The following is a 19,322-nucleotide window of genomic DNA, read 5'->3' on the forward strand; positions in this document are numbered from 1 at the left end:
GGATAGAGGGAGATCTCCATTACCACATTGCTCATCATTTCAGGCACAAGCAGGCATCTTTCCATAAGCTAACTGGATGGCTTCATCCAAGGGAAGTTATTTTTACCAACACAGACAAAAGAGCAGCTTCATAATAAGTTGACCCTTCGATTTTAATGATGTATAAATATAGCTTGTGTTTAGAATTATAAAATGAATATGAGAAGAAATTAGATGAAAGCCTTTAAGCAAAGCTTCATGCTTAATACTCTTAAAAAAACTTTAATGTGTTTGTGTGGTGCAGTGAGAATAAGGTTTCAAGCTCTTACAATCATATAGATCTTGTCAAAGTAGTGCTTTTTTACATAGCATGTTGCTTAATTTTTTTTTTAATAATTCTCAATTATTTCATAGCTTACTTTCTTGTCACTACTCAAAGTGTAGGCGTTTTTCTGTTACTAGTGTTAAAGAAAATATCTTCTTATGTTAAACTACTGACCTCTTGGGAAAGAAAATATCAAGAAGGCACATGACAACCTTATTTTTCTCATCTTGTGTTGTTAATCACTCCTTCAGGTTCTCAGATATATGGTTTAGTAAAATGAACTGGAAAAATGCATACTAAGTCCCATGGAAAAAGGCATAACAAGTCCCATAAGATTGACAACAATGTGATCCTGACATTATCCTCCTTAATCATTAAATTGTCATATCGTCTCGTATTAATTTACTTCAAGAGTAGCACTTGCCCATTGGACAATGTGTTGCCTTTCCACCTATGGAGTGTTGGTTCTATGACAAGCAGTGCTGGTTAGTTCCAGGAAACAGACTACAGAATAATTCAAATAAGTCATGTACTTTCCCCAACAGCAAAGTTTTAGTAATTAATGCTGATACTACATTATTTTAAAAGTAAACACAATATAGCACTTCTTACAATTTTATGCACATTATGCGACATAGTGATAATGCATATTAAATTAATCTAATATAGATTTATTTCCACTTGCCAAGAAATCAATTTTTACTTTGTATATTCCTTGATGCAATTTACAGTCTCTGACATCCCAAGCAAAACAAGTATTTTCTTAATCTATTTTGTTGTAAGATGACCAACAGGTTCTCCATACATTTTCTCAATACTTTCAATACCCTTAAAAATTCAATAATATTCCACAGCTTGTTTTAATTTATGGCTTATTTTTGAGGACAACTTATTTTCAAGGTCAACATATTTTCAAGTAAAATAAAGTCTCTTCCAAGTATTTTTAAAGTCGTTTCATAAACAGTCTGTTTCAAAACCTGGTATGTTAGTTTTGAAGGATATGAAAATTAATGTATGATGCAGCAACAAAGATTTTACCGTTAATGGGTCTCTATTAGGTAACTTGCCAGTATTTGTTTTTGAAGTTAACATTTCCTTAGCCTCATATATTATTATAATTCCACCACTGTTCAAGATAGAAACAGAGAGGCCAGTGACAATAACAACAAAAACAAAGTATCTGTTTTAGATATAATATTTTCAATGCTTCAAATTTCATCTTAAGCAGAAAGAGCTTTAATGCAAGAATCTGATTTAAATCATTTAAAACATACATCATATGTATTAAATGCAAAACATTTTATCCATGATTGAAAACAATTTTAATCAGTTCCGTAACAACTAATTAGCATAATACTAAAGAACTATTGCTATATGAAATCCAATTGGTCAATATAAATAAGAAAATTTAATACATTAACTAGGACTAATTGGACCATAATATTTCAAATCAAAATCTATCTGATATACTATTTAGAATATAAAATATCTAGTTTTAACAGGATTCTGATTGGACCACAATATTAACAATATCATACAATTATTGCTATCTGGATACAGATTGGTCCATGTGATCATGAATATTAAACAACTAATGGTTATGATATCTTTATTCTGATTGGTCCCTGTGATCATAGATATTAAACAACTAATGCTGATGTTATCTTTGTTCTGATTGGTCCATATGAGATTCAGCTTGTAATCGTGAGGAGAGATCCTCGAGACATTTATGTAGTTTACTTGGATTTGTAAAAAAATACGTGAAAATCTTCCTCTCTCGTGCCAGCAATGTGTCATTCTTTAACAACTGAAATGATAATAGAAAATAAAAGAATTAAATATATTATCTATCAATGGTATCACACAGCAATATGATTTAAAACAGCATTAAGTTATTACGAGAAATGATAAATTGGTGACAGAAAAACTTTCTGCTCATCAATATTGCAAACAAGTTCTATAGGTAAGAAAGTTCTTAGCTGCTTTCAATATTATCATCTTAAAATTTTTTTTATATTTAATATCATTATGATTTTTGATTCGAAAACAATAAATATAAAGAAACTATATTCTTTCAATTAACAAAATATTAAGAGGATATTTTTTCGTTTGCGTGAAATATGGAATATATTTTCACGAAACATGATAAAATGCCACATATTTCACGAGCCGGTACGGCGAGTGAATATATGTGGCATTTTATCATGTCGAGTGAAAATATATACCATATTTCACAAAAAACAAAAAAATAACCTTTTTATTTAATTTCATTATCAAAGAAAATGGTATCGAATCCCCTTGCTTGCTACCAACTGCAATTGTACAGCGCGCAGTAATTTATGCGTAAGCACGCGCTGTTTGGCGCTAGATTGTGACGTCATGTAAACAACTCTTTAAACGTCTGTATAGCGTTAATTACTGAATTAAAGATATTGGTGTTCGGATTAATTTTCTTAGTTAGACCATTTTCTATCATGCTAGATAGTTTTCAAAACAATATTCAAGAAAAAGTTGTTTTGTATTTATCAGATTTTTCAAACAAAACGGTGAAAGAGGTCCCTTAAAATAAATATGAGTTTTGACTCCGCCCACTTTCATATTTATATTTCATATTTATTTTTAAAAAATATGAAATATATTTGACTGATATAGCACCATATTTCATGGGTAAAATTAAATAAATATGGGTAAAAAAAAAAACAATGGATTCATATGCGATGAAAAAGAAAAAAATGGATTCATATGCGATGAAAAAGAAAAAGAGCCAATAATAGAAAACAAATTTGAGTAATGAAGTTGCTCAGCTTTGAATTTGTATATTCTATTTATCACACACCCAAAATAAAGACTGTTTAAAGTGAAAAAGAATCATTTTTCATCGTTGAGCTTAACACTATCTATATAGTCTATGTTTCTATAACGCGAATATAGTCTCGTCAAAATATGTGCACGGCCGTGCAATACCATTATTACAGAGTCGCAAAAGGGGCATGGGTATGTAATAAATTAATTAAATTAACTTCCAACAATATAGAGTCTGGATAGACTGAACAAATGTACAGTCTGGTTTAGCCCTATTCTGGTGGCAAAGGCTTATCACTTTTGGATCCAGCAGATTAACAGTTAAGTAAAATACTATATCAAAATATCAAATGTATTTTCAACCTTTTTCTTATTATCAATATCTTTGACCACCTCCATGATGCCTTGTTCTAACTGTTTCAGCAAGTTTTGTAACTGTATGATGTTTTCTTGTATTGGTCTAGGGGTCAGTAGAGGTTGACCACTTGTTGTACTGGATCCAGCATAAACCAGTTCCTCACATGCCCACACTTTGTGTTCACTGTAACAGAGGTTATTAATGTTTAGATGAAAGTCCTTTGTTCCTTTAATATAAACTGTTATATTTATTTCATTATCCGTTGCTAATAAGGCTATAATTTTTTTTAAAAAAGATGAAATTTTGCAATACAATTTTCTGACAGCTTTTCCCGAATGTCTTAAAAGGTGCAGCTCAACTTGTGTTATAAGGTACAGGGATACAGAATTAAGTACCAGAATAACCATACACATCACATAATGATGGTATCAGTTCTGTAAGTTTCAGTAACCATATACACAAAACTTCATCATTTAAATTCTGTATGTTTATGTATATAAGTTGCTGATGCAATATTATAATGCAAATTATTGAGAACAAATTCGTAAGAAAACCCAGCATCTTTTGATTGTTTTCCTAGGGGCACAGGAAAAAGGTGCATGTACATAAAAACGCTACGCATTAAATAGTAATTCAAGTATAAAGTCATCATAGCGCTGTAACTTTAAAATTATTTTTATGAAGTGATGACATTTGAATCAAGAAATATGCCATAAAGAATAAAACGTAATAATAAATTTTATGCACACACATAGGTAACCATCTACAGTGTAGAAATACATGGTTATTTGTGCCTGCTTTGGTTCTACACAGTATATACAGTATAGTATACAAAGTGTTTAAGCCAATCAGAATTTGAGAAATTTATTTTCATCATTATAATGGTTTTTGCATTATTATAATGTTTCTTATATTGTCCTGTTAATGAAATATCTAATAATATATGTACACTGGTCTATACCATGTTTAATGAGAACAAACACTATACTTACAGGATGTTGACATTATCTAGACCTGTATTACTGGTTGACTCAAGGGTCTGTAACAAACTGTTATGTCTATGCTGGAGACTCTCCGCATTATGTACAAGTGATGCGTATGTTAGAAACAACTGCTTCTCTGACACCTCCTTACCATCATCTGTTAAATAGTTATAAGTATATTTTACATTCCATTGTTAGAGTCTAACAATAGACAAATTCTTGCAATCTATATTAATCACAAATTCACTTCCTGGAACTAACAAGTACTTGTGTCAATTAAGTTTCAGACGCACAATCCCTAGGTTGAAAGGCAGATACTATAACCACTAAGCCACAATTCTGTTAAATTTGTTAGTGTGGTTAAATTCATACACTCACATTTCATTAGTACATATAAACATTTTTTAGAATTTCTATGTTCTAATAGTTGAAATTGTTCACAGTATAATAATATTATTAAAGTTGTATTTTTCAACACATATCTTTAATGATATATTGTACGATAATGAGCTTATTTTTTTTTCTTTTAAAGTAAGTATTCTCAATCAAGAAGTCGGAATGAGGTTTTAAGTTTGATAAAATAAAGTTCGTTCTAAGTTTCTGTTTTATCAGAAATAAATGGATGTTATATCAACAAGAACATATTGCTTCTTAACTAGACAAAACTTGTCAGTACCCTGACATACATGTATGATTAAAGTATTTCATGAGTCAAACTGGGATATACAATTCAAAGACTTGACCTGTATAAAATAATTATATATATCAAGACAAGAGCGATCAGTAATCACATGTGTCGCCTCATGATGGCCAATTTCATGTTGGGACAAATTTTGTGACAGACGGACAGACAGACGGACAGTGCACAACTAGACTTGGTACTGATCATTCCAGGAAAGTTTGGATAAAATTGCACCAGTAGTTTATGAGGAGTAGTCCGGACAAGCTTTTGTGTATCTGGCAACACACAGAAAAAAAAAACACCTTTTTATCAAAGGGCCATAACTCGGCCAAAAATCATTCAACCGGAAACACGTGCAATATGCGCAAGGACTTGAGCTACAGATCAATCCTGTAAAGTTTCATTGAAATTGCATTAGTGGTATAAGAGAAGTAGTCCGGACAAACTTTAAAAATAATAATTAAGTAGTTTATGAGGAGTAGTCCGGACAAGTTTTGTGACGGACGGACGGACAGACAGACGGACGGACAGACGACGGAGAAGTGATCCCTATATGTCGCCACTACTCCGTAGAGGCGACACAAAAATCACTCAAGGCCGAGTCTGCAATTCTCTTGTAATTTTGTCGTGATTAATGCTTCCGAGGAATCACTTTGTTTCCAGATTTTTTTAGCTCATACACTATTTTCATAATGACTGGGCAAACATTTTGGAAGATAGATTTAGGAATCATTTTGAAACTGAGAGAACCAATAAGTTTTGTCTAGTATATGTATATAATTGCAGCATGTTTACACAAAGGAAATTAACATACCTAAACAGTTATATAACCTTGCTGCACTTTTATCTCTTGAATCAATTGTCTCCCTTTTATGTCTGGCAGGTGTTAATGAGTTATCAGACATAACACTCTGTGTAGGTAAAAAAACAATAAGTGTGATATATGAAAAGTTTTGTTTCAGATTTTTTTTTTTAAATTTGTTCTCCAATGATAAAATAGAAACCGAGTAAAGGCAGTTTCCCCACTGTTATTAATTTCGTCAACTTTTTTTAACTGAAAATTTCTCCTAACCAACTCAACTTTAGATTTTTTTTATTAAATCACCATTTAAATATATATGCATCATCATCCGACTTTAGGAAAAAAGTAAAAAGAATATTAAAATAACTCTTCTGATATAAACCTCATATTACAAAAGATGGTTTCAAACACCAAAACAACAAAACTTATGAAAATTTGCAATAATTAGAAACGTTATCAATATTTCATACTTCAAAATTACAGCAAATTAACAACACAATGTTTTTCAAACAAGAGCTGTGGGTAGGACAGCAACGCTCGACTATTCTTAGTGCTTGATAGTAAAAAAAATGCTTGATACAGTTACCTCCTCCTGTTTACAGGTTGGGGTCATGATGGTGAACAAGTGTGCAAAGTTTCAAAGCCATATGTCAATGGACTTTGAAAATATTTGAACTATTACAAAAACTTTAACGTAAATTCTAAGTCGAAAAAGGGGCATAATTCTGTCAAAATGCTTGATAGAGTTACCTCCTCCTGTCTACAGGTTGGGGTCATGATGGTGAACAAGTGTGCAAAAGTTCAAAGCCATATGTCAATGGACTTTGAAAATATTTGAACTATTACAAAAACTTTAACGTAAATTCTAAGTCAAAAAAGGGGCATAATTCTGTCAAAATGCTTGATAGAGTTACCTCCTCCTGTCTACAGGTTGGGCTCATGATGGTGAACAAGTGTGCAAAGTTTCAAAGCCATATGTCAATGGACTTTGAAAATATTTGAACTATTACAAAAACTTTAACGTAAATTCTAAGTCGAAAAAGAGGCATAATTCTGTCAAAATGCTTGATAGAGTTACCTCCTCCTGTCTACAGGTTGGGGTCATGATGGTGAACAAGTGTGCAAAGTTTCAAAGCCATATGTCAATGGACTTTGAAAATATTTGAACTGTTACAAAAACTTTAACGTAAATTCTAAGTCGAAAAAGGGGCATAATTCTGTCAAAATGCTTGATAGAGTTACCTCCTCCTGTCTACAGGTTGGGCTCATGATGGTGAACAAGTGTGCAAAGTTTCAAAGCCATATGTCAATGGACTTTGAAAATATTTGAACTATTACAAAAACTTTAACATAAGTGGTTACGCCGACGCCGACGCTCGGGTGACTGCAATAGCTCTACTTATTCTTATCGAATAGTCGAGCTAATAAATGAAGGATTTGTTGGGGGTTTTTTTCTGACTATTTGCAAGGTTTAAAATGTTACCATTCTGGCCTGATATTGTACATGTTGTTTGTGTAACTGTGTATGGAGAGATGTAAGAACATGATGAAGTTCCCTATGTCGTCGTAACTCCACCTCTAATGCCATGGTAACAAACTCATTCCTAGATCTCTGCTTTACCAACTCATTTATCACCTAATGAAAAGAAAAACAGTATAATAAATCTTTTTGTCACAAGTATTTCATGCCTATACATTAAATGATAGATTGAAGTAATATTATTTTTCTTGACTGTCTCTCTAGATAATAACTTTAACCTTAACCATAGCACCTTATCTCAATTACTTAATTAAAACCTTTATACAACATACTTCTGAACATAAGCTTCATTTGATGTCCCCCTAAATGACAATCAAGATCAAATTTTCGAATTTGTGGAAAATTCACTTTAACAAAGTTATTTGTACTTAGATATTTATGTTTAACAAAAACATAATTATGTTAGTTAAACAGTCCCTACATATATATTGTTAGTTACAAAGTATTTTTTTATTCTTTGCCAGTTCTACCACATTTTCCTACAAATACCGTAAAATCCCGATTTAATTCCCCCGGGGGCGTAACATTTTTCAAAAGGGGGGCATTTAAATAAAAAAAAAAAAAAATTCTCAAAAAAAAAAAAAAAATCTCAAAAAAAAAAAAAAATCTCTCTTCAACCGATGTAAAAAAATCCACAAACACATCATCACCATGTCAACCCATGATACATTTGACCTACACCGCAAGCACTCTCTACTTTTCCTCCCAAAAATTCCCCCAGATCCTGCTTGTAGTTGACACCTTTGATCTTGCCGACAATCTGACGTAATCAATGCTACTTTCCTAATTTACAATGTGTCAATAGGCCCACTTCAAGATCTGTGTAGTTGTCCAGGTGCAAAAGCTATATCGATTGTGTATGCTGTAAATATGTTTACCATTTTGTGTTTTCAACATTTACTGTTTTCAAGCAGACTACACTTTTTTTGTGAATTTTGATTCACGGATATTTTTCATAAATGGAATTATATTGGATATACCATAAATCGCCGAACTAGTAAGAGAGTTTTTTTTATTTTCTTTTATTTTTTTTGTTTAAATTATACACAAGGTTTTCAAAAGTGGGTGGGGGCGTTAATTAGGGTGGGGGCGATAAATCAGGATTTTACGGTATCTATAAACTGCTTCTCAGAGATAATTTGAGACATAGGTACAAGAGATGTTATTAGACAATTTGTTGCTGAATAAATTGCAACAGAAAGTATGTGCCACACACAGGATTTGAACTTGCCAATCTTAGGGACATAGACCAAATGCTATGCCTTTTGACCTTGTTGTTCAAGACACAAATCTGATGTTACACAGTTGTTTGTTTAATTGAGTTTTACATCACACTGACACAATATAAGTCATATGGTGACGTTCCAGCTTTACTGGTGGAGGAAGATCTCAGATGCCCTCAGGGCACCTGAGTAGAACCACTGACGTTCCGTAAGCTAGCTGGATAGCTTCCTTACATGAAAGAATCCAAAGTCCATGTCGGGATTCGAACCCACAGTGGTGAGGGGCAAGTGGTTTGAAGTCAACAACCTTAACCACTTGGCCACAGACGCCCCTTATGTTACACAGTTTTTGTATGATAATGCAGTGGATATCAATACCAATATTGGATACCAATTGCAACAAGGGTAAATTTTTAGTTATTTGATAATATCAGACATGGTATTAGAAATATTTTACAAATATGATTATCATTTATTTATGGGCCAGTCATAAAACAAAATACTGTTATAGTTCTCTTTCTTGACATTCATCATTACTTATCTGCGAAAATGACAGGACTATTGATACCAATTATATCTGTACAGCTACAATAATTCTTAATAATAATAATAACGATAAAATAGAAGTAAAACTTTTAAACACCTTATCTTGGTTGGTTGTAAAATAATCTTGTCTAGCCAGTTTTAAATTGTAATCTCCGGTCAATACTCGCAGAACCTTGGCATCTTTACATTCTTGTATAAGTTTGGGTACTTCATTTTCACCCAGCTCGTGAAAATCTCCCCGCACTGCATGAATAGAGGAATGAAGCTTCTGTAATCTTTCTCTGTAAAATAATATCTGTATACTAGTAAGTAGAACAAAGCAATATTGAAATGTTGCAGACTCAGTTTTATTGAGCCAATTCAAGGAATGCAGTGGTAAATGCAAGCTAGTGGTGGCGTGCCCAAGTCGTTAATGCATTTAACTAGTAATCTGAGAATTGCTGGCAGTGTGGGTTCAAACCCCATTAGTGGCAAGCAATTTTTGCCTTGAGCCTTAAACTTGACTCATTGCTTAGTACTGGTTGGTTCAAAGAACATATTCAAGAGTGTTTCAATAAGCTTATTCTTTATAGCTTCCTTCACAATCAAACTAAAATAAATTAATATAAACTAAATGCAAGCTATTAATGATGCCTCTTAGTATCAGTTTAAACATGAAAATGGAGTTTAATTTATAATTTAGAATCATCTGCTGTTTTATTATACTACCTACTTGTTTTTCCCGTGATCTGTGGAGAATGTACCAGTTTTCAATGATTCTAGGATGCCCTGTGCAGACTGTTTCTGTGATTTTAACTTCTTCATTTCCAGCAGAGATTTCACTCTATCTGTCTCACTCTTTATGTACCTAAATAAAAGAATACATTTTATTAACATGCACTAAATATAATTTATAAGCTTCACCTCCTGAATCATATTAATTAAATCAGACTTTTTTTTTAACATTTTTAATCTAGCTTTATACTGAAACAAATTTCTTGTTCATTGCTTTTTCTTTTTCTTTTCTTGGTAGGGTTTTACTTCACACTGACATGGTAAAGGTAATATGGTGACTATCCAGCTTAACTGGTGGAAGACAACCTCAGACACCCACTGTGCATTATCTAAGGCACTAACCTGCACCAGAGTAGAACCACTGATATTCAGTAAGTTAGAAGGATAGCTTCCCAACATGAAAGAACCCAAAGTTCCTGGCGGGATTCAAACCCAATGCCATTAAAAAGTGGCAACAACCTTGACCACATGGCCGTGGATGCCCCTATTTGTTCATTGGTAAATAAATGATACAAGGGTAATATAAGACATTTTTTTCTCTTTGATATCCATAACTGAAATGTTTATTAATATGGAATCTAATTCAGAATATATCATTAACTTGGTTGTCAGGAATTGAAGAAAGTCTAATTAAATTGGCACAACTCTGTTCCTGCTTTATTTGTACAATGAACAACCTAGCTTTGAATTAAAAATTTAAGTGATAAGCTGATCAACCTTACTTCCTACAAATATATTTATAATACTGCATGTCTGTAACTTCAATTTTCATTGGATAATTGTGACATATATAATGTTCATAATTAACTTACAAGCTTTGTAATCTTGCTAGCTCTTTACAGTCTTTTATATTAACATCAGCACTTTCTCCTCTCACTAATAAGCTGTCTGGATCACTAACTTCTAAAATTTCAAACCTTGAATCTTCCCCACAACTTGCCATCTCTGCTATTCCCTAATATAATGTATATAAATTTCAATTTTTTTGCCATACAATAAAGATAATAACATGTTCTTAAAAAACATATTATAGGAGCTGTATATCATATGTATGCAGTCTACATGATTTTTTAATTCAATGTAACATGTTTCTTAGAAATTCTATAAAACACTAGTCAAATTCAAATTAACTATAAAAAATATATCTCACAAAACTTTTTAGCACTATATTCAAAAGTGCCTAAATTTGAAATCATATTAAAAACTAAAATCTTACTCAGGTTTAAGTAAAGTATTCAAGTAAAACAACCTTCATTTTCATTTGAGTAAAACAACCATTTGGAACTAAACTAATATCTTATAGCTGTGGGTACAGCATAATAGTTCTCATTCAAATCAAATGAACTATTTTTTTTGTGATTTTAGTAAACAAGAATATTACAAGGATATTACTGTATCAAATATAAAACACAGATTATTAACTCCACAGATACAGATATAACACTACACAGAATATTAAACATAAACTCAATGGCCATAAAAAAGTCACACTAAACTCATGTATGTTGCTATACTTAAACATAAATTTTAAAAGAAATGAAGAGTCCAATGTCAGGATTATCTAGAAATTTCTTTGTCATCTAGCCTACCTGGAAGAACTGTTTTTTAGTGTAAGCTGTAAGTTGTGTTGTGAATGCTTCCTCTGCACTGTAGTATTGTTGGATTGGTACTTGAGACAGAAACATTACTGGAGGACCTGTCTGACCAGGGAGACAACTCTGTCCAACAATGGAAGAGTTATCATTCTTCTCAGTACCAGGAATTCTGTACAGATGACTTAATTCTGTGACTGATTTTGTGAGATTTTCTAAACTTTCATTCATCTGAAATATGTAAACAAATTTTATTGAAATAATACAAGTTTTACCTTGCTGAGTTTGTTAACTTGACAATTCTAAAACCACTTGTCATAATCAATGAAGAACAAATACTAACTGAAATTATTTAAGACCTGAAAATATTAGCATTTGTTTAATTTGAGAACTACACATTCCTTATTTGAAACCATCATATCAAACCAATTATTTCATCCATATGCATGGCTTTCAAAAAAAATAATACCATCAACATCATTTCCAAGACAATTCTTTAGTATGCTTTAGATCACAATTCTTACAAACAAATGATTGCTTTGCAGATAACAAACAAACCAATTAGACTGTAGCTTTAAACTGTTTTAAAAAAGCCAACTTGTAACTTCCCCAACAACACTTCCCAACTTGCCAGAAATTTCTATTTTTGTCCAATATTTTAAATTGTTGACAATTTTCTAATACCATGAACACTGTTGTGTTTTTAAGCTCTTACACAATGTGCAAACAATTATCATTGCACATAATGTAAGGTGGGAGGATGAAGAGAATTATTATGTCTGTTCAAACTCTAAACAATAAGAAATACAATTTTTTTACTATAGATGTAAAAGGCACTATTTTATTAGTTTAAAATGATAATAATAGAAATAATTTTACCTGTGCATTCACTGTATGTGTATGTGCAAGAGCTGCTTTATAATCTTGTTTCACTTTTGTATCTACAGTATTCATCTTTGAAACACGATGAGTGAGTGAAGCCTGGTGATTGCTAAAACAAAATAAAACACCATTCTATGCATTATTAGCAGGAAGCCTACTGGAACATGTATCTGGATGTTAACTCAATTTATATGCCAACAAATAACTCCAACTGAGCAACAAAGTAAAGAAAAACATAATTTGCTTTAAAGTTTTACATGACAATCAATTTATAGATTAGAGTAAATCTAAACAGTTGCTAAGTTTACTTTTTTATATTATCAACAATGGATTTTTTTCTATTTAAAAACAAAGCAATTACTGAATAGATTTTTTATTATAACTTCATACTAAAATTGCTGATGGTGACAAAACAATTTTTTTCAAATTTAATCACTCCTTTTTTCAAGAAGAGAAATCAACATATGATATGTACTTTTGTAGGTTGCTAAGTTTCAATATCAAAGTCCATGAAAAACTAAAACTGAACTATTCAATACTATAAATAAAAGCCAAATTACCTTAACAAATTTCTTCTTTTTCCTAATTGAGATTTCTGCTTCTTGTAGTGTTGAAGATTCGCATTTAACTGATCTATTTCTTCCCTACAAACAAGAGACATGTATTATAGAAAATAATTCAAATAATATGATACAGATTCATGAAAAACAGTTCATCCTAAAAGTCAACTTCAGTCAAAATTCACATTAAAAATTGACTAGAGACAACAGTTTGGACTCTGTAATGTTGATTAATATTGGAACTATTCAAAGAATCATTTTGGAGAAACTTCAAGAGAAAGCAGTAAAGATATTTTAAAACATAACAGATCAAAATTATAATTGTAAACATATTTAGCAAAAAGAACTCTTTAAAAGAAGCATTACAAAACACTGTGAAGTTTAAAAAAACAACAACAATACTGGAAGAAGTAAATTAAATGTAATATCTTTGCTATGGCATACTTTAAACTTTCCTCTGTCACAGATTCATCCTCTACAAAATTCAAATTACTCAAAGCTTCATCAAGATGTCTCCCCTTTAATATAACTTCACTAGTCTGTGACAGTTTCTGATATCTGAAAAAATGTACACAACAAGATTGCATTTGAGAAAAATGCTATGCCACCGCATGGTTCAAATTTCATAGCTGTGCATCAACCTTCAGACAAAAATATGTTTTTTTTTCACTATATGTACATAATGAAAATCAATGACCCCCGGGGCGGAACCAATTTTGACCCCAGGGCTATAATTTGAACAATCTTGCTAGAGGTTAACTACACAATGTTTCATGCAAAATATCTTAACTCTATCCTTTGTAAATTTAGAGAAGATGATCTTTTAAGTTTTAACTATATACATATAAGATAAACCTATGGCTCCCAGGGGCGGGGCTAATTTTGACACAAGAGGCAAAATTTGAACAACTTTGGTAGAGTACCTTTAGATGATATTATTTAACAAATATTAAAGCTCTAAGCCTTGTACCTTCAGACAATAAGATTTTTTTATTTTTTACTATATGTATATATTGAAATCAATGACCCCCATGGCGGGGGCAAATTTGACCCCAGGGCTATAATTTGAACAATCTTGCTAGAGGTTTACAACACAATGTTTCATGCAAGATATCTAACCTCTAGCATTTGTCAATTGCTAGAATTTTTTTTTAAAGTTTTTACTATATACATATAAGGAAAACCAATGACCCCTGGGGCGGGGCCGATTTTGACCCCAGGGCTATAATTTGAACAATCTGGGTAGAGGTCTACCAGACAATGCCTTATGCAAAATATCTAAGCTCTAGACCTTTTGGGTCTTTACAAGAAGGTGTTTTAAGTTTTTACTATATGTACATATAACGAAAATCAATGACCCCGGGGCGGGGCCGATTTTGACCCAAGGGCTATAATTTGAACAATCTTGGTAAGGGTCTACCAGATGATGCCTTATGCAAAATATCTAAGCTCTAGGCCTTTTGGGTTTTTACAAGAAGGTATTTAAAGTTTTTACTATATGTACATAGTGAAAATCAATGACCCCCGGGGCGGGGCCAATTTTAACCCCAGGGCTATAATTTGAACAATCTTGTTAGAGGTCTTCCAGACAATGCCGTATGCAAAATATCTAAGCTCTAGACCTTTTGGGTCTTTACAAGAAGATTTTTTTAAATTTATTCTTATAATTCCTTTTGGTTGCCATGGCAACCAGATTTCTGCATGGAATGAAATTCTTTGAACAACTTTGGAAGCCCTTCACCCAAGGAACAATCCTGCCAAGTTTGGTTGAAATTGGACTAGTAGTTTTTCACAAGAAGATTTTTTAAGTTCACTATATAATCTATATAACACACACACACACACACAAACACACAAACACACACACAGGTGAATCGCTATATGCCACCGCATCGCAGATTGCGGTGGCATAAAAAAACATGTTTCTTCATTTTACAAGTAATAATAGGTAATAAAGTTGCAATTTGTGTAAATATCTTCTGCTCAGTTAAATCCTTATCCTGCTGAAACTGAAAGCGATAAGTCTATGCCACAAAAATAGAGCCAGGCCCACTCTGCCCATCCATGCAGTCTGACTAAGCTCTATACTGTAAGCAGCTTTTTTTTGTCAAGTGACATTAAAATCTCTTCAAATTTGAATGGACTGTTCCAAATTCAAACTTTTTCAATTTAATTAAACCAAGTCAGCAGGTTAAAAGTTTATATAAAACATATACCTACTAGTTCATTTGTACAACAGTTACAGCTTCAATGTAACATTTTTTCTACTCCAATTTGTCTAGCTTTATTTTTGTATTTGTCCTTTGCTTAAGTTGCAGCCTAACATTGATAAAATCTGGTGGTGGCCAGTCATATATCAGACATATAGTAGAAAAAATGTAATGACATATAATTAATAAAGTTATCATAGTGTTTATCTGGACTTATAATATTTTAAGTCCCAGTATTTATTAAGTCATTTGACTTTAAAACAAACAAAAACCTCGTACAGAAATCTTATTGCAACTATGCTGAATTTAATTATATTTCATGCAAGACTATTCTAACATATATCATATAGAAACTTACTCATCTGTCTCTTTCTTTTGTAGTATATTAGCTGGACTAATATTATGGCAGAACCATTCCAGCATTGGTGACACCGCCTCATTTTCGAACATCCAGTCTAAAGCCTGAGGTTCAAGAGATTCAGCATTGGGAAATTGAAGACTCTTTAACGAGTCAACCAGTTGTTGCCCACTCATCCTACTTGCAAAATGTTTAGAAACTGAAGCTTGTCCTGCATCTATGTCTTAACTATCACATCTGAAATAAATGGAGAGAAACTACCTATATCAATGGATGATGTTTTCCTAGTAAATATAAAATGTACTGATACATAATGTTTCTTATCTGAAACAAATTTGATTTTTCAAAATCTCAATCACGGATTAAATAAATGGATATATTAGTAAATATATCATTCATCATAAGTCAAATAAACATAAATTTGATGAAATAGAGATTTTTTTCATAATAAAGGCTCATATATCACATATTATTATTAATCTTTCAATATATTATATCTATTATCATTCTTAAACTATTCAGTTGGTTTTTTTTATACATTTTTCAAATTATTATGAAAATAAAACATAAATTCTAAATATTCAGGACCTCTTTACATAATCAATGTGTAAAATGAAATAAAAACTGTTTCAATGATTATTATATGATATAAAGACCATTAATTTTAAGAATCTTATTATATAACTATTGTATAAATTCAGTATTTTGTAATGAAATCAAATAAGATATCTAACCCAAACCTGGGAGAGACCCGCCAGTTAGCTTATGGTCTTCTGCATACCGTTATACTATGACATGATGTGAATGCTGAAGACAGACCCGTAGGGAAAGTCCACTAATAATTGTGCCAGGAATGTGATATGCTTGTATTCATTCATCGAACATACCATGAAGTAAAGTGAAGCATACCTTGATAAAACTATGTATAATCTGCTGATATCCCAAGGATTGACATATAAAAAGCTCATTACAAACATAAACTACAGCACTTGGCAGCCATATTGCCAAAATATTTGACCACATGATTACAAGATTGACCTTTACGGGTAAATTTGCTCGGACGGTTGAGAAAACAGAACCCATGTGCTTCCAACATTTTGATAGATTACTTTTTTTAAAGATATTGAAAAAACTGATTTACTGACTTTTGTATTCAATTTAATTTTATTTAAGTAAAAATAATTAAAGAAAATAAATAAAAACATTAACTTATATTATATATATTAAAATCATGTGACATCAACAAAAGTAGTTCTGGCTTCCATAACTTTATATGTTGCTTTTATTTTGACGTTGCGACAGTAAAGTTATGGGTCAACCCTATTTGCAAAGGCTACCAGAATTTGGCAGTTTGTGCGCCATACATAAAAACCTATTAAAATCACCCTTATTAATCAAATTTGGGTCAAATAAAAATACCATTTGATAAACAAATCAATTTTGAATCAATTCATGTTTTGTTTTTAAATGAAACTTCAATGACATTGTGTACCCAACTATTTGTTAGGGAAATATGTAGAGAATGTTTACCAATATGGAGTCTGCTTTCAAATGAGATCTCGTGGGACTTCAAGTTTTGGGAATTCTAGCATCTATTTTTAGTAACGGACCATACACTATTTTTAGTAAGTGTTTGATTTAATATAAAAACAAACAAATAATTCATGAATCATCACTTAAAACAATATAAATCCAACATGTTTTTGGTACAATGCATGTTATTGAATAAATACACCGTTATTCATAATTGCAAAGCCATGTTTTCAATTAAAAATAGCATTTGGGTCATGTGTCACCAAATGTCATGCAAAGGTATCCGAACCTAAATTCTCGCTGGTCACGTGATAATTAGGGCAGCAATGGCGGCGAATTTTATGAAATGTGAACCCATTGATAAACTTTGAGGCATTATTTCATCAATCTAACGTTCTGTGTTCAAAAATATAGACTGAAGGGTCCCAAATATATCTAACTACCTGTATTAAAATAGCTTTTGTCCAGATCACGCAAATTTATTGAATTACAGCATGACATAAATATGTCACAGTTCTGGTTGACTCGATACGGGTTGGCTTCAGCGAACAGGTCTAGCAGAACTATAAAACCTGTTTGCTGAAGTATCTTTAGCTACAACAAAAGATGTTCTAAATGTAGTACAAGACTCTACTCTAATCGGTTCCTGCGAATAACGTCATACAAGGACTCGCGTAGCTCCTAAATGCCATGGTGGACTGTAGTCGGCGTAATTGATGTTTCACAGTTAAATAAGCAATTTTAATAAAGGTATTAATATTTTGATACTTTAAACGGTATAGAACAATATTAAAATAGGCCTAATCATTTTATCTCAAAATGCACAAGAATTAATTGTGACAAGTATATTTGCAAACGAAAAAAGGGTTAGATCACCCTATGTTATTGTGGTTAAGTTTCGCAATGTGTCTAATCCAACATTAATGTTGCATCAGATGAAAAGCAAAACTGTTAAAATTTAATAAAAAGCGGCTTGTAAAGTTTTAGAAGCCAGAACTAACGGCCAGTAAGCTTGTGATACAGTGGTGAAGTATCTGCTTGTCACGGTTCAGAACTGTTCACTATTTAGGGGAGAAGATGTGTAAGCGGCCGGATAGCTCAGTCAGTAGAGGCGCGGTATGATATTCCGAGGGTTCCGGGTTTGAGTCCCGCTCAGGCTGCACATTTTTCTCACCCTGTGACATTTGGCGCCCAACGTGGGGCCGTGACTGATATAGCTCAGAGTTAAATTTACATTGCTCTGTAACTCTGTGAAATTCGAGGACAAATTTCAATATAGCAGGGGAGTATGTCACAGTTCAGAACTGTTCACTATTTAGGGGAGAAGATGTGTAAGCGGCCGGATAGCTCAGTCGGTAAAGCCGCGGTAGGGTATTCCGAGGGTCCCGGATTCGAGTTCCGGTCAGGCTGCACATTTTTCTCACCCTGTGACATGCTAATAAAATGGCCGTGGGTGAAGTGCCTTTCCTCAGGGGTATTTGCTCAGGGGTAAAGTGTCTAGATATGTCCTAAATTATATCTATATTATTTCCAAATAAAATATGATCTTTTTTCTAAAAATAATTTTATAACATTAGTCACAAAATATCAAGTTTTTGTTATCTTTCTCAATAAATAATTAGTACCCACTAAGGCCATTGCTCACTAATTACTCAGCTAACAAGCCCCTTTGGTGTGGTAATGTTAATGGATTATCGATTATAAGTAAAATTAGATCTCCTTTTTTAATTCAAATAATATCTCTAGGTGAAATAAATAACAAAAAATTCAAAATCTAATTTTAAAAATATCTGTAACATGATGAAAATTCACTGTATCCCACTGTAACCTTATGTAACCCTGTATCCCTTGTCATGTGGGGGTGAAAAAGAATTGTGTTTTTGTGCCATATATGAAAGTGTCTGCTAATAAAAATGGCTTGAGGAATGGGTTGAAGTGTCTGAGGGATGAACTGTCTGTGAAACATAACAGGAATAAGCAAGTTATTTAGGCACGGTGAAGAACAATCGCATCCATAACTATATAACAAGTACATACAGTACTTTTAAGTCACGCATTACCTCTTTACCTACGACCAATACTTCCTTGTTTTGAAAGTTGTTGTTGTTGCCACTAAAATCCGAGGTATTCCAAATATTCTTAAATTTAAAACGCTGCTTGTGATTGGCTAAAC

General features: G+C 32.3%; 1 protein-coding gene across 2 annotated transcripts; it reads right to left on the reverse strand.

The window, feature by feature from the left end:
* Positions 1-1,483: 1,483 nt before the first annotated feature.
* Positions 1,484-19,294, reverse strand: LOC132713036 (HAUS augmin-like complex subunit 3). Of its 2 annotated transcripts, none has more exons than XM_060695475.1 (14): positions 19,210-19,294; positions 15,617-15,853; positions 13,493-13,606; positions 13,049-13,132; positions 12,486-12,597; positions 11,604-11,837; positions 10,827-10,969; positions 9,953-10,087; positions 9,338-9,521; positions 7,415-7,567; positions 5,944-6,040; positions 4,457-4,604; positions 3,470-3,647; positions 1,484-2,111 (listed from the first exon to the last, which is right to left on the reverse strand). In XM_060695475.1, exons 2-14 carry the CDS (start codon positions 15,790-15,792, stop codon positions 1,965-1,967), a joined length of 1,905 nt encoding a protein of 634 aa, XP_060551458.1. In that variant the 5' UTR covers positions 15,793-15,853; positions 19,210-19,294; the 3' UTR covers positions 1,484-1,964. The 2 variants fall into 2 exon arrangements, with proteins under 2 accessions (XP_060551458.1, XP_060551459.1); XM_060695476.1 differs by having other exon boundaries at positions 19,218-19,238.
* Positions 19,295-19,322: the final 28 nt, after the last annotated feature.

This window comes from Ruditapes philippinarum, unplaced genomic scaffold, assembly GCF_026571515.1.
Source record: "Ruditapes philippinarum isolate M1 unplaced genomic scaffold, ASM2657151v2 ctg248_1_1_1_1, whole genome shotgun sequence".
In the NCBI taxonomy this organism is placed as follows: domain Eukaryota; kingdom Metazoa; phylum Mollusca; class Bivalvia; order Venerida; family Veneridae; genus Ruditapes; species Ruditapes philippinarum.

Excerpts from the sequence above, each read along its gene's own strand:
- LOC132713036 (XM_060695475.1), bottom strand. The coding sequence starts at position 15,792 with ATGAGTGGGCAACAACTGGTTGACTCGTTAAAGAGTCTTCAATTTCCC. Across the intron at positions 9,522-9,952 it reads ACAGATCACGGGAAAAACAA|AGAAAGATTACAGAAGCTTC; the intron begins GTAGGTAGTATA and ends ATTATTTTACAG. Across the intron at positions 3,648-4,456 it reads CTAGATAATGTCAACATCCT|TGAACACAAAGTGTGGGCAT; the intron begins GTAAGTATAGTG and ends CCTCTGTTACAG.